The 14,002-nt window shown below is 36.6% G+C and overlaps 1 protein-coding gene across 2 annotated transcripts in view; it reads right to left on the reverse strand.

The window, feature by feature from the left end:
* LOC107701953 (rho GTPase-activating protein 24-like) overlaps positions 1–14,002 on the reverse strand; it is a 126,033-nt gene that overhangs the window by 65,399 nt on the left and 46,632 nt on the right. For both annotated transcript variants that reach the window (XM_016504118.1, XM_016504119.1), the window contains one exon: positions 11,032–11,119. In XM_016504118.1, the coding sequence (XP_016359604.1) occupies positions 11,032–11,119 (88 nt within the window). The remainder of the gene's footprint in view (positions 1–11,031; positions 11,120–14,002) is intronic.

Genomic DNA, 14,002 nt, shown 5'->3' on the forward strand with positions numbered 1-14,002 from the left:
TAAAAGCGTCTGCAAAATGACTAAATGTAAATGTAAATATATATAAAATATACATATTAATTCAGGCAGTATCAAACTCAAAATCAAGTCCTACACTGTGTGAACAGCAACCGCTGAAGGTTAATTGAGCTGCATGTCATCTGCTGTTGCCATGGAGATGTTACAACTGGAGGTCAAAGGCAGTGACCATGAGCCATCACTACATGCTCTTCCTGACCCCGTGAAAGGAAAGTGAAAACCTCCCCGCGTGAGTCCCACGTACAGCGTGACAGATGCACAAAGGAAATATGGCACACATCCTCAGAAAAAGAATGAAAATATTGTACAGGTATGTTTTTAGCCATAGAAATATTCCTTTCTCTCCTTTCTTTAATGATTTTTTTTAGAAATGGTCCAATGCAAAGGTTCAAGGATGTTTCAAACTGAATGTTAAAATCTGTAGCAAAAACCCAACATTATTAAAAAGTCTCTGATTAAACAGATTTTTAATGGAAAAGTATATCTTTTTAAAGATAATTGTAATGGATTATGACTGCATTCCCAGCCTATTTCACATATTTTTAAATGCTAGAAAGAATGACAAGTATTTGAACAGACAGAAAATAGGTCTTTTTAAAGAAATCTGAAGAGTGAAATAAGTTTTTGGTGTTTTTTTCTTTGTCAATTTTTCAAATGTTCAAATTAATACTAATACATCTTCTCAAATACTGATGTATAACATATATGTATGTAAACATACAGTATATGCTGTATTATGTTGGTAAATATTGGCAAATACTTAACTTACGTATAACATATGTAAGCATACAGTATATGTGTGTTATGTTGGTAGATATTTAAAATAATTTTCCTACTTTTTAAAAGGTATGAATGGAAATATTTATGTTAATTGGTTAAAAAAAATCTATAAATTAATTACAGTATATACTTCCTATTTTTCTCTATCTCTACAAACGTTCTCTATTATCACAAAAACGACAGAAATGTCAGCTATGTCCTGCTCCCTAGGTATGCTGGGTGACCTTTCACCTTGTCTATGATTATATATGTACAGCCTGTGGCGACGTGACTACGAGTATCACATTTCTTAAAGCATGCAAGATATGCAAGGAGGGGTCCGAGTGACATTAGATAATGATAACACAGCAGACATACATCTATAACACTCTTTCTCTCACCTGCCCACGCCAAAGACTTAAGTTACACCTGAGAGGCATGACAGATTAAGAATGAACACATTGTAGTAGGAAAAAACCCAACACATCGCATATTATAAGCCCCTAATGCACCAAGACAACACATTTATCTGGATAATACATTTGTTTAAACATATATTTGATGCTAATGTGTCAAAATGCAATACCATGACCAAAATGAAAAACTAAACATAGACAGTTAAAATAAATAAATATATTTGAATTTTCCAAAGGAAATGCAAAAGAACAGTTTATGTTTTTGTAAATATGAAGGTTTGAAATTGAAAACCTAAATATACAGTAAGAAACTAATTATTGATCAGCTTCCATAAAAAAAAAAGATTTTTGTTTGTTTTGTCTGATGTTTTATGCGGGTTTTGAATTTTGCATTGCATTTTGTTTTAGGGTTGAAAGAAGATGTCTGTAAACTTAACAGATGTTTATCTTACAGTTTATTGTACAATGTAACCTGGAGGACTTTGATAACCAATCACAATGCAGCATGTAAACATATTACATCATCATTGGCAGAATTGAATTCCGCAATTGTCATTCAGCGATAGAATTCTGATTTTAAAGCTGATTGCAATGGATTATGACTGGAGTCTGAGCATATTTAACATATTGTTATATGCTAGAGAGAATGAATTCAGGTTTTTGCATTAAAAAAAAAAGTTTTAATCTTTGTGGAACAAAAATAGTTTAAACTGGAAGGTCTTGGCTGGTTAAAACTGAAAATTGCCCCAAAACCCTCTGAAACCAGACCAGCAAACCAGCTTATGCTGGTTTATGCATTATTTTTTTTCTAGGAGGGATAGCACAACTAAGCATACACAGCAACTGCAAGTACTTATAGTAAAAGTTATAATATTTAACTAAAAGTTAAATAGCTATGTCATACCTGGACTTGAACTAATGTTGGCGAGTGAAATCTGCATCTGATATAGGCTATGCATGCATTAGTCTAACTCGGCTTGTTTGTGATTCTCGCTACATTAGGACTGTCCTGGCAGGGAGTCGAAGCTAAATGTGAAATAAATTGACATGCAAATTACCAGCGATCAAGTCAAAGAATAACGTCTGAAAAGTTGGCGGTAAACTGTTCTCTGCTGCCTGCAAAGACATACAGACAGCAGCGAGAGCGTAAATAAACAGCACAGCAGAGCAGCCACGACCTTCAGACGAAAGCCCCCAGATTCCTCTGTCACCCTCGGACCCCCTGACGAGAGCCGTCCAATTAAAACTCTGATTAACTGCTACTGTAATTCTACACGGCTACATGTCAGCAGAGACCCGAAGAGATCAGACCCCTTGTGGAAAAACAGAGGAACGTGAAAGACTAATGTTTTAGAAATGTTTCATACTAACATTCATTAATCATAATAATATTAACAAACATTATCTCAATAAATAATGCTAAATTAGTCGAACTGAAATGTGAATCAAATATTCATCTGTTAAGCATTATATTTTATAAAGCGCTATCTTAATTTGCATGTTTTAGAACTTTTTCTTTGTTGGGAGAGGTAAATAATAAAATTAATCTGCAGCTGTATTAACTTCCTCTGTTTCCTTTGGAGCTACTGTGGCTGTACTGCAGAGTCTCCAGTGGTTGCAGTAGCTTTTTGACCCTGACTTTGACATTCATCTTCAGAATGTGATTACAGCTCTCGTAAATCTCACATTCTCCATGTTTTAAACCGCACACTGTTTGCTGGAAGTCACCTGGTCCTGCCAATGCAAGTGAGGGAGCTGTGTTGTGCTGTAATTAAGTCAATCTCAAGGTGAGAAAAACAGTTTGCCGCGGGAGTTTCAACAATCACTTCATTACACTCTCATTTAATTAGGTCAATCAGAAAGAAACAGAATGAATTCAAAAAGTAACAACTGAATGAACAAACTGAACAACTGAATGAATGAAAGGAGAACAAAGGAAGGTCTGACAAAAAAGAACAAAGCAAACAAATGAGAAAGAAAAAAGCGAGAGAACAAGGAAAAAGAGATCATGAAAAATGAGAGAAATAACAAAGATATGAACAAGTGAACAAACAACTGAATGAACAAACAAAAGAAAGAATGAAAGAAGGAAAGAATGAAAGAAAGAAAGAAAGAGCATAAGAAATAAAAATAGACAAAGAAAGAATGAAAATAGAGAATGAACGAAAGAACTACTGAACGAACAATCAAATGTGTCAATTGAGCACTCGACAAACAAGCAAACAAATAAATGAACAAGTGAACAAGAAATAAAGATGGACAGAAAGAAAAAGAGAAAAAAGATATAAAAGGGAAAAGTGGAGAGAAAGAAAGAAAAAAGAAAATAAAGAAAAAAATTACGAAGGAATCGAGGACTGAACTAACAAGTGTACAAACATGATGAAAGAAAGAAAGAAAGAAAGAAAGAAAGAAAGAAAGAAATAACTACTGAACAAACAATGGAATAATCAAATGAGTTTTGAAAGAAAGAAAGAAAGACAAAGAAAGAATGAAAATAGAGAATGAACGAAAGAACTACTGAACAAACAATCAAAAGAGTCAATTGAGCACTCGACAAACAAGCAAACAAATGAACAAGTGAACAAGAAATAAAGATGGACAGAAAGAAAAAGAGAGAAAAAGATATAAAAGAGAAAAGAAAGGGAAAAGTGAGAGAAAGAAAGGAAAAAAGAAAATAAAGAAAAATTTTTACGAAGGAATGGAGGACTGAACTAACAAGTGTACAAACATGATGAAAGAAAGAAAGAAAGAAAGAAAGAAAGAAAGAACAGCTAAAGGAAATACTCAAGGAACTACTGAAAGAACATAGGGCAATCAAATGAGTCAAACAAAAGAACAAATGAATGAACAAGTGAAAGAAACATAAGAAAAAGAAAAAGAAACAAAAGAGAAAAATAAAACAAAAGAACATCTGAAAGACAGAAAAGAAGAAACAAAAGAAAGCAATCAACACGTGGGATTTGTCTCAGTCTCAGTTGATGATTCTGCAGGTGTTGTGAATCCACACAGACTGACTTCCCCATCTGCAAGGTTTCTGCCCTCTTCAGCTCTCACTGAATCCCACTCATGTCTGTGAAACAAAACCTCTCTTTTACGCCCTTCATGATAAACACACAAACCACTAGATACAAACTCAGAGGGATTATTTGCACTTCAGCTTCAACTATTCTACAGCTATTCCTGCAGAAAGAGAAGCAGAGATGCTCTTCAACCTACTTCAACTTGCAAGTTTTCCTAGTTGCACAAACTCTTAGCTTGACTTTTCTCAGTTCCCCAGTATTACCCAGATTCACTGGACGTCAGTGAGTTATAAATAACTTAGAGGTTGATAAATAAAGGATCAGTGAGTAAACAGTGGTCCAGATGCGGATATGATTAAAGATTATGAGGCAGGAGCCATTTTCTGTCTGGTTTGGAGTTGTGAAACAACGCTGTTTAGTGTTTGTTTTAACTTACTTTTCCAGAAAAATCTGCTTGAAATTGATTGCGCTGCTGTGGTATGATCATCGTGCACTGCCAAACCAGGTCTGATATTTCATTCTGGTGTTCACTGGGCCAGCAAAGTAATTATTCACATTATTATGACAATAGATTTGTCTGCGTGATAGAGAAACAAACATATTGTGAGCTGTTGGACTGCAGCAACAGATGGAGCAAATTTGAACCCCACATATTAAAACTTTCAAGAAAAAAGGTTTTAATTAAAATCCAATTTTGCCTTCATGAGGTACATTTTCTTTCGTTGGTCTGAAATTCAAAGCAACAGACCTGTGAAATTGGAAAGGAATCCAAATACTAGACTCCGGAAACTTCGAAATGAACATTTCGACCTGACAGACAGATAACGTCATTTATGTTGATAAGCATTGCTGTATCAGTCAAAAATTAATCCAAGAATGTGAGCTGAATCTGTATGTGATTCAGTGAATCTTAAGTTCATGTGCAATTCTTCTGCATATCCCAAAAGCCATGGTACTACAATGGTACAAAATAACACTTTTTTTCTTCCAGTTACATCGTTACACCAGCAGGTGGAGATAAGTCTTTGTGAGAGAGTTTGTGAACCGTTCATTCTTGTTCAAAAACGCAAATTTATGAGTCACCGAATCATTCTCTCAATCGATTCGTTCAGAAACACTAATTCATAAAACAATGCTGCGTCTCAATGTGCCTACTTATACTACGCCCTTAAAGTATGTTCTCTTTTGGTGAAGAAGAAGTACACACTTTTGAGTGTGTAGTAGAAGAGTAGGCAAGCTTTGGGACATACTATCACGTCACACAATTGCGTCTTTAAAGGACCGCTCTGTCGCACCTGTTACATGCACCCTGTCACTGTAAACTGGTCAGTCAATCATCTTGTCACAGTTAACATCCTCCACATTTAATTTAATTTAACTTCCTACCGTACTGGAGAGAAAAGAAGTAGCTCGTTGATCTGCCAGTCGCGGGTCTTTCATGCAGAGGACTCTGCTCATATTTTCTGCATAATGATGCATTTAAAAGTTAACGACCAAATGGATGTTTATAAAAGTTCACATTGTTGTTGCAGATTAAATATAACACGGATAACAATAAATTAATATTTTTTACCAGGTTAAATGTTGATTATTAGTAACTCAACCCCCTTTTTCTAAACCTCTCTACCTAACCATCGATCGCACGCATCCGCCACGTTTGTAGTTTTTCTAACTCGTTTTATTCGTGTTTGTAGTTCTGGACCAAATCCTTCGCCAAAGCGCAATGGATTGTGGGCAATTTTAGCCATTAGAGCAGGGTTCCTCAATAGGCGGTCCGCGGGCCACATCCGGCCCGTGAGAGAAAAAAGTTTGGCCTAATTTCAAATAATGTGGCATGAAAATTCAAACACAGCATCAGAAAGCTACATTAACTTACATTGCGTCTACACCGGACGCGAGCGGCGCAGCGCAATAAAATACAATAGAACTCGTTATAATCAGTGATGCTGTCTTGGATGCGGCGCGACACGACAAATCCCCGACAGTAAACTGCTGACTCGTTCTATTTATAACGTACTGACACAACGTTCAAATGATTTGCAATGCTTTGTCACGTCCAGTGTAGATACGATGTAACAGCAAAAACATGGCGAGTGTGTAGAAAAGAAAAGTGGACATGGAAAATAGATGATTCAATATATATATATAGGTCAGTGGCCCTTGGCTTGGTATTGTTGACAAAATTCGGCCCTCGGCAAAAACTAATTGAGGAACCCTGCATTTGAGTGTGCACGGATCCACACTTAAAAAATCGACATGAAATAGTAGACCATCCGGGGACTTTTGCCATACTCTTTTCAACATACTTATGCTTTGGGACACACTTATTCTAATCTCACATCCTATTTAGGATGGATAGTATGAACACTGAGACACAGGTCAAGTGAGTATTTTTATCAGTGAGTCAATAAATAATTTAGCCGATTCGTTCAAAACACTGATTCATTAAAAAACGAAACGAGTGAGTGACCATATGTGAATAACTGAATCATTTGCTCAAATGATTCATTCAAAACCACTGATTCATTCTGAAACGCCATGTGTTGCTTGGAGACACGCGATGGTTCATCCTGCTGTTAGCTTCGTTTGGAACTATTTCTGTAAGAATTGCAAGTTTGTGTGTAAAATATGTTTCTTAATACTAACTTCTAGTCTATTGACCCTGTGTACCTTTTAGATTATGTTTTCTGTCATCTAAATTAGGCTACTGCTTAAAGGAATAGCGATAGATTACGACAAATAACTCTGAACGCTTTCCTATAATAGAAGTCCCACATTTATTATAGGGACAAAATTAATAGGTTACCATAATTCATCATTGCAACATAATGTTGTAACGCCCAAATCCACTAAAGCATAACTACATTGTTTGATTTTACTTTTACATACAAAATGGAATGGATTCTTGCTATTGCCCATAATTTTTATATCAGTGCAAATAAGTATAGCCTATTTATCCAGTGTCAATGTTACACACACACACACACACACACAAGAACCACATTAATAGACGACAAAATAACTTAATTGAAATTCAGTCCATGTTATCCCTACACAAAATACTCCCATCTGTATTTATGAAAGACGAGAGGAAATTAAATGCACTTTTAACAACCCTCTTTTATGAACTGAGCTGTACAACGTAGTGAGAGCAGCTGAGAAGATCGTTGGTGCCTCTCTCCCCTCCCTCCAGGACATTTACAACACCTGTCTCACCCGCAAAGCCCTCTGCATTGCAGGTGATCCCACCCACCCGACACACAGCTTCTTTAGTCTGCTGCCATCAGGGAGGAGACTGCGGAGTCTCCAGGCCAGGACCAGCAGACTGAAGGACAGCTTCATCCATCAGGCTGTCAGGAAGCTGAACTCCCTCCCGACCTTGCCCCCCCTCCCCTCTTTTGCCCCACGCACCACTGAACTCTGACGGACTCTCCCACTCCCCCCTCCCAAATACACACACACAGTCACTTTAATCAGTCTAAATAAGCTCTTTTTGCACTACAAATCATTATATCTGCACTGTTGTTTACTTCACTGGTTTGCACTCTATCTGCCATGTGCCGTGTGCTGCTTTATATATATTTTTTTATATATTTTTTTACATTTTACCTTATTTGTATATTTGTATAGTTGTATTTTATACTTAATCTGTATATCTGTATTTATGTTCTACTGTTAGTGTTATCTGTATGCACCAAGGGTCTGAGAGTAACGCAATTTCAATTCTCTGTGTGTATGTGCTGTACATGTGGAAGAATTGACAATAAAGCAGACTTGACTTGACTTGACTTGAACATTACCTCCAAAAAGCCTTTTTCAAGGACAAGCGATTTCATGACTTATGCAGAAAAAAGAAAAAAAAAACATGCTTAAAATAGCCTACTCCGAAATATTGCTGAGATGGACAATGGAATAAATGTAATAAAGATGATAAAAGGCTAATGTATGGAAAAGTGCACGTAAGCATGGAATCATTCCTAAACGCCGTCATCTAAGACTGACATGCTGAACAATGGCTCCGGTTTTTCACAGTCAGCTGGCAGGACTGTTGGGAGCCGTGCTGCGTTTCCAAAGAGCTGAAAACGTGCTATAAATCTCTGTTTCTGCTGTTTTCTGGGACAGTGCGCACACTCTCACGGCTGTCTGTTGGGGAAACACAGGACAGGATGGATTTTGCCACATAGGCCAAAGAAGCGTAATACCTGGCGCTATCCGTTAGCATTCCCATTTATCTCAACTGCAGTTGCTCGTCTAGCAAGCAGGAACTCATTTGTGATCATTTTGGTGACAGATACAATGTGGCATTTACCGGCATGACTAATAAGAAGTCCGTGATGACAGGGTGAGTAGGCAGTGATCTGTGTCATATTAATCTACTCCGCAAAAAGGCCCTATTCATGCAAATGCCACAGTGTCACCGCAGATAAAGGTCCAAGGCTCTGCAATGATTCTCAAAGTAAAGTTACAAAGACCTAAAACTAACTTTTTGCCTTCTACAAGGTCACAAGCCTGGAAACAAAGACACAATATGCTCACGTGCGTCACCGAACAGATGACAACAGACACGGCTCATTCCATCGAAGAAGGTAATGTGAACGTCATAGTAAAAATCAAGTGCATACTGTGCACAAGTGTCTACTAGCAATATAAAAAATTGTAATAGTCATTATTAAAAAAAAAAAAAAAAAAAAACATCTTTTAAGATGAATCCATTTCCTCTGTTTTATCATTCAGGATGCTCTTTCATAGCTCAGGAAATATATTCATCAGTGAGTTTCACTCAAGTATCAACTTGACTGTTTCTCCTAAAATGGAGAATAAAAAAGACAATTGTGACCATGGACCACAAAACCAGTCATAAGGGTCAATTTTTTGAAATTGAGATTTATACATAATCTGAAAGCTGACTAAATAAGCCTTCCATAGATGTATGGTTTGTTAGAATAGGACAATATGTGGCTGAGATACAACTATTTGAAAATCTGGAATCTGAGGGTGCAAAATAATCAAAATATTGAGAAAATCACCTTTAAAGTTGTCCAAATGAAGTTCTTAGCAATGCATATTACTAATCAAAAATTAAGTTTTGATATATTTACGGTAAGATATTTACAAAATATCTTCATGGAACATGATCTTTACTTAATAGCCTAATGATTTTTTGTATAAAAGAAAAATCGATAATTTTGACCCATACAATGTATTTTTGGCTATTGCTAAAAATATACCCCAGTGACTTAAGACTGGTTTTGTGCTCCAGGGTCACAATTGTTGTCATATGAGACTATAGATCTATAGTAAATATGATACAATTATATTATACCTACATACATATGACCCTTCAAGTTTCCAAAATACACCAACTTATCTCTGATGCTCAAGAACAATTCAAGCACACAGGAACAGAAAACAGGAATTCAGAAGTTTTATATATATAAATATAAATATGTAATATTACCAGGCCCAAGAGACAGATATAGGACATAAAGAGTGAACAAACTGGTATTGGTATTGAGTGCTGTCAAGATAATTGTTACCACTTCGTCTGCTGTCCTCCCACAACAGGTAGATTAGAGCGTATAGTCAGTCATGTGATCTCGCAGACCCACCTGAGAGCAGATCTATCACTGTCTGCTTCTGATAACATCTCCTGCCATTCCTCTCAGAAACACTCTGACTGCTGGGAAAAATATGTCCCTACAAGTTTCCAAAATACACCTACTTAGCACCGATGCTCCTGAACAATTCAAGCACAGAGCAACAGAAAACAGGAAATCAGAAGTTAAGGGTTTTCAGATGTCCTTTCAGTGTATACTTATTATATTTATATATATATATATATATATATATATATATATACACTAGTCAACATTTGAATTGGATCAAAACCTTTCATCAAAGTTGTCCTAAAACCTAAAAACCAAAATGCGTTCTTGTCTTACTGGCGCTTTTGATCAATTTAATGCATCCTTGCTTTAGTGACCCCAATCTTTTAAACAGAAGTGTGTATGTATATATAATATATATATTATATATATATATATATATATACTGTATATATAACTGATCAAACTGGCAAACTGATCCAAACCAGTTTGTGAGTGTTGTTTGTAGCTCCAATATAACATGTTGATATAGTGTGAGTGTGTGGTACCACAGTTCCAGCTGTTAGGTGTGTCTGTTATTTGATTCAGTCATTTATTTAGCTTGAAGCTCAGGTGTATATGTTATCAGAGTGTTCCCCAGAACTGAACAGGAGTTCAGTTGCTGTTCTGTTGCTCCTCAAGCACTCATCTGTCCTTAGTGATTCATCATCCACTGCACGAGAGGGACATCTGTGTTTTATCTGAGCCCTCTCCAAACACAACCAGAGCCCAAAGAGAGGGAGAGAAGAGTGTGATCTGTAAACTAATTACAGCAGGTGGCAGATCCAGCGTCATTCATCACTAAACTACATTTGGGAGAGAACAAATTACCCACAAATGTGTATAAAGAGGGATCCATTTGAAAACATATTGGTTGGTTTACATGACAAGATGCCTAGAAGATTTAGAAATGAGCATTGTTTACAAATGCAAGAAACCGTTCCACTGAAATGACACTGATTTCCTGTGATGTGTCGTGTCTGGAGTGTCAGGATTCAGCTGTGTTTGTCAGCGAAGTGCCCAGCTTCGATCTGTTCTCATTAGCGGGGATGAATGTCTTTGAAGACCTCTCCTCAGTGAGTGAGGTCACTGCGGTCCCATCATGAAAGCTAAAGCAACTCTGCATTGGAAAAACAGATATGGTAAAAAAAAAAAAACCCGCTTTCTCCTTACCTGGGATGACTTCAAATAGGAACTTTCCGCCTTCCTCCCCATTGCTGGGATGTTCGGTGACTCTGTTGCCAGGTAGGGAAATGGTGCCCTAGAGGAACCAAAAAGCCAAAAGAAACTAGTCAGACACAAACTGCTGAGGAAAGCAAGACGTATGCGGAAAATATATCACGGTAAGAAATAACATAAATATATAAATATTTTATACATAAATTTAATATTATATATAAATAAAAAATCTAAATATATTTTACATACAATATAGACAAATTATATATACACACATTAAAATGAAGTCCAACTTATTTTCCATATATTTTTTAAATATTAAATATTTACAGATTGATATCATATATAGATATAACATTTCTATTAAAATAATATATCAAATACAAAATATAAAAAATATATATATTTCATACAGAATATATATCTGAAATAAATTTAAAAAACTGAAAAAATTATAAGCATAAGAGACTCCTTTCAACAACATAAAAAAATTAATTATTCCAAACTTTTGACCGGTAGTATAAAACTTTTGTTAAGTCCAACTGTGCCCAGAGTTTAATTGAAAGACAAAGGGATCAGAAATGTCCATGCTGGAAACCATCTCATCATCTGGGCATTAGCTGGAGTCAGAAAGCAGCGCTGCCAGTTCAGGGGTTACAGATGGATCCCTCAGGGTCTGTATGACAGAGCGCAGGCGGCATTAGAGTCGACAAAGATCGTGTTATTATGGAGAAATCTGATTTTAAGCAGCACTGTGACTGCTGTGGGATTATAGATCAGTGTTTGACACGCTGGATGAACTGCTGCTTTAAATAGACCCAACATCATCGTGCCACGCGGACCATGTTACAACCACCAGCGGACTAGTAAAGCAGCCTGATTTTCCTCCATTGCTCTCATCTCTGTCTGTCTCTTTATCCTCCCAGCATCTCACCCTCCTCTATTGATGGTTTCTTTTATCTCATGTCTTTCTCTGTTTGTCATTTTCTTTCAAACTACACTACTATCATACTATTGTAGAGAATGCAGCATGTATACTGTGAACATTATGCAAATATATATATATATATATATATATATATATATATGTGTGTGTGTGTGTGTGTGTGCGCACATGTATATGTATAGTATAGTGGGTTTCTTAGCCATAACTTTGTCATCAAGAATTTTCCAGAGATTTTCAATCTGGTTTAGATCAGGACTCATTATTTCAATGTTTTCAGCTTCAAGGAACTGCTTTACCTGTTTTGCAATGTGACGGGAGTATTGTCTTACTGTGAACATTATGCAAATATATATATATATATATATATATATATATATGTGTGTGTGTGTGTGTGTGTGCGCGCATGTATATGTATAGTATAGTGGGTTTCTTAGCCATAACTTTGTCATCAAGAATTTTCCAGAGATTTTCAATCTGGTTTAGATCAGGACTCATTATTTCAATGTTTTCAGCTTCAAGGAACTGCTTTACCTGTTTTGCAATGTGACGGGAGTATTGTCTTGCATGGAAATTGCTGACTGGTTGGGAGATGCTTGCAGCAAAGGTCATGTTGACTTCTTTATGCACTTGGGCTTCAGTCTTTCCCCAGTTTGACCCCGAACAAAATGTTTCCCATCAGACCCAAATAAATTAAACTTGCTCTCATCACTAAAGTGAACTTTGGACCAATTCTCCTCTGTCCACATTTCCTCAGCAAAGATGAGCCTAACCTTTTGATTATTTCTGCTGATGAGAGGCTTGGTCACTGCAGATTGTGCTTTCATTCCGACTTCTCTTAATCGTGCAGAGACAGATCCTTAGCCTGTATAGCACTGAACTGGCAAGCAATTCCAGCTGCAGTGTTGAACTGATTCCACATTGAGAGTCTCCGCATTGTGCTGTCTCCTCGTGCATTTGTCTTACGTGTATGACCAGCCTTTTTGGGGGACTTGAATGAATTAGTGTCATTGTAAACCTGCAATATTTGAGAAATCACAGATTTTGAATTCCAACTTCTCCTGCAATAGCTGAAAGGGTCATCCCTTTGGCCTTACTGCCTCCTGTCGCAGGGTTTCAGTCACCTTAGAGCGGCCCGCCATCTCGTAAAAATGGGAGGAATGTTGCCAGTTGAAAAGTGAGAGCTGTAAGTGTTCTCTAATTTTGATCAGAGTTATTTTTCAAATATCTTCTTTTTAAACTGTGAATACAATAATAAATTAAACTTGCTCTCATCACTAAAGTGAACTTTGGACCAATTCTCCTCTGTCCACATTTCCTCAGCAAAGATGAGCCTAACCTTTTGATTATTTCTGCTGATGAGAGGCTTGGTCACTGCAGATTGTGCTTTCATTCCGACTTCTCTTAATCGTGCAGAGACAGATCCTTAGCCTGTATAGCACTGAACTGGCAAGCAATTCCAGCTGCAGTGTTGAACTGATTCATCATTGAATCACAGATTTTGAATTCCAACTTCTCCTGCAATAGCTGAAAGGGTCATCCCTTTGGCCTTACTGCCTCCTGTCGCAGGGTTTCAGTCACCTTAGAGCGGCCCGCCATCTCGTAAAAATGGGAGGAATGTTGCCAGTTGAAAAGTGAGAGCTGTAAGTGTTCTCTAATTTTGATCAGAGTTATTTTTCAAATATCTTCTTTTTAAACTGTGAATACAATTATACTTCAGAATACAATTAATTTATGAAATATGCTTAAAAAACTGCCCTTCTACTCCTGTTAACTTCAAATAGGACTAAGCAGTGACCTTGAAATTTAGGAAATTGAAGGTTGTTCTCTAATTTTGATCTCCACTGTATATTAATCATATTAACAAAAAATGACTATTTAGGTTACTATCTCTCTCTCTCTCTCTCTCTCTCTATATATATATATATATACACAATAGGCATAGAAAAGAATCACCCCCTTTAAAGGGGTCATATGATGCGATTTCAATTTTTCCTTTCTCTTTGGAGTTTTACAAGCTCT

This window comes from Sinocyclocheilus anshuiensis, unplaced genomic scaffold, assembly GCF_001515605.1.
Source record: "Sinocyclocheilus anshuiensis isolate Anshui unplaced genomic scaffold, SAMN03320099.WGS_v1.1 scaffold1184, whole genome shotgun sequence".
NCBI lineage: Eukaryota > Metazoa > Chordata > Actinopteri > Cypriniformes > Cyprinidae > Sinocyclocheilus > Sinocyclocheilus anshuiensis.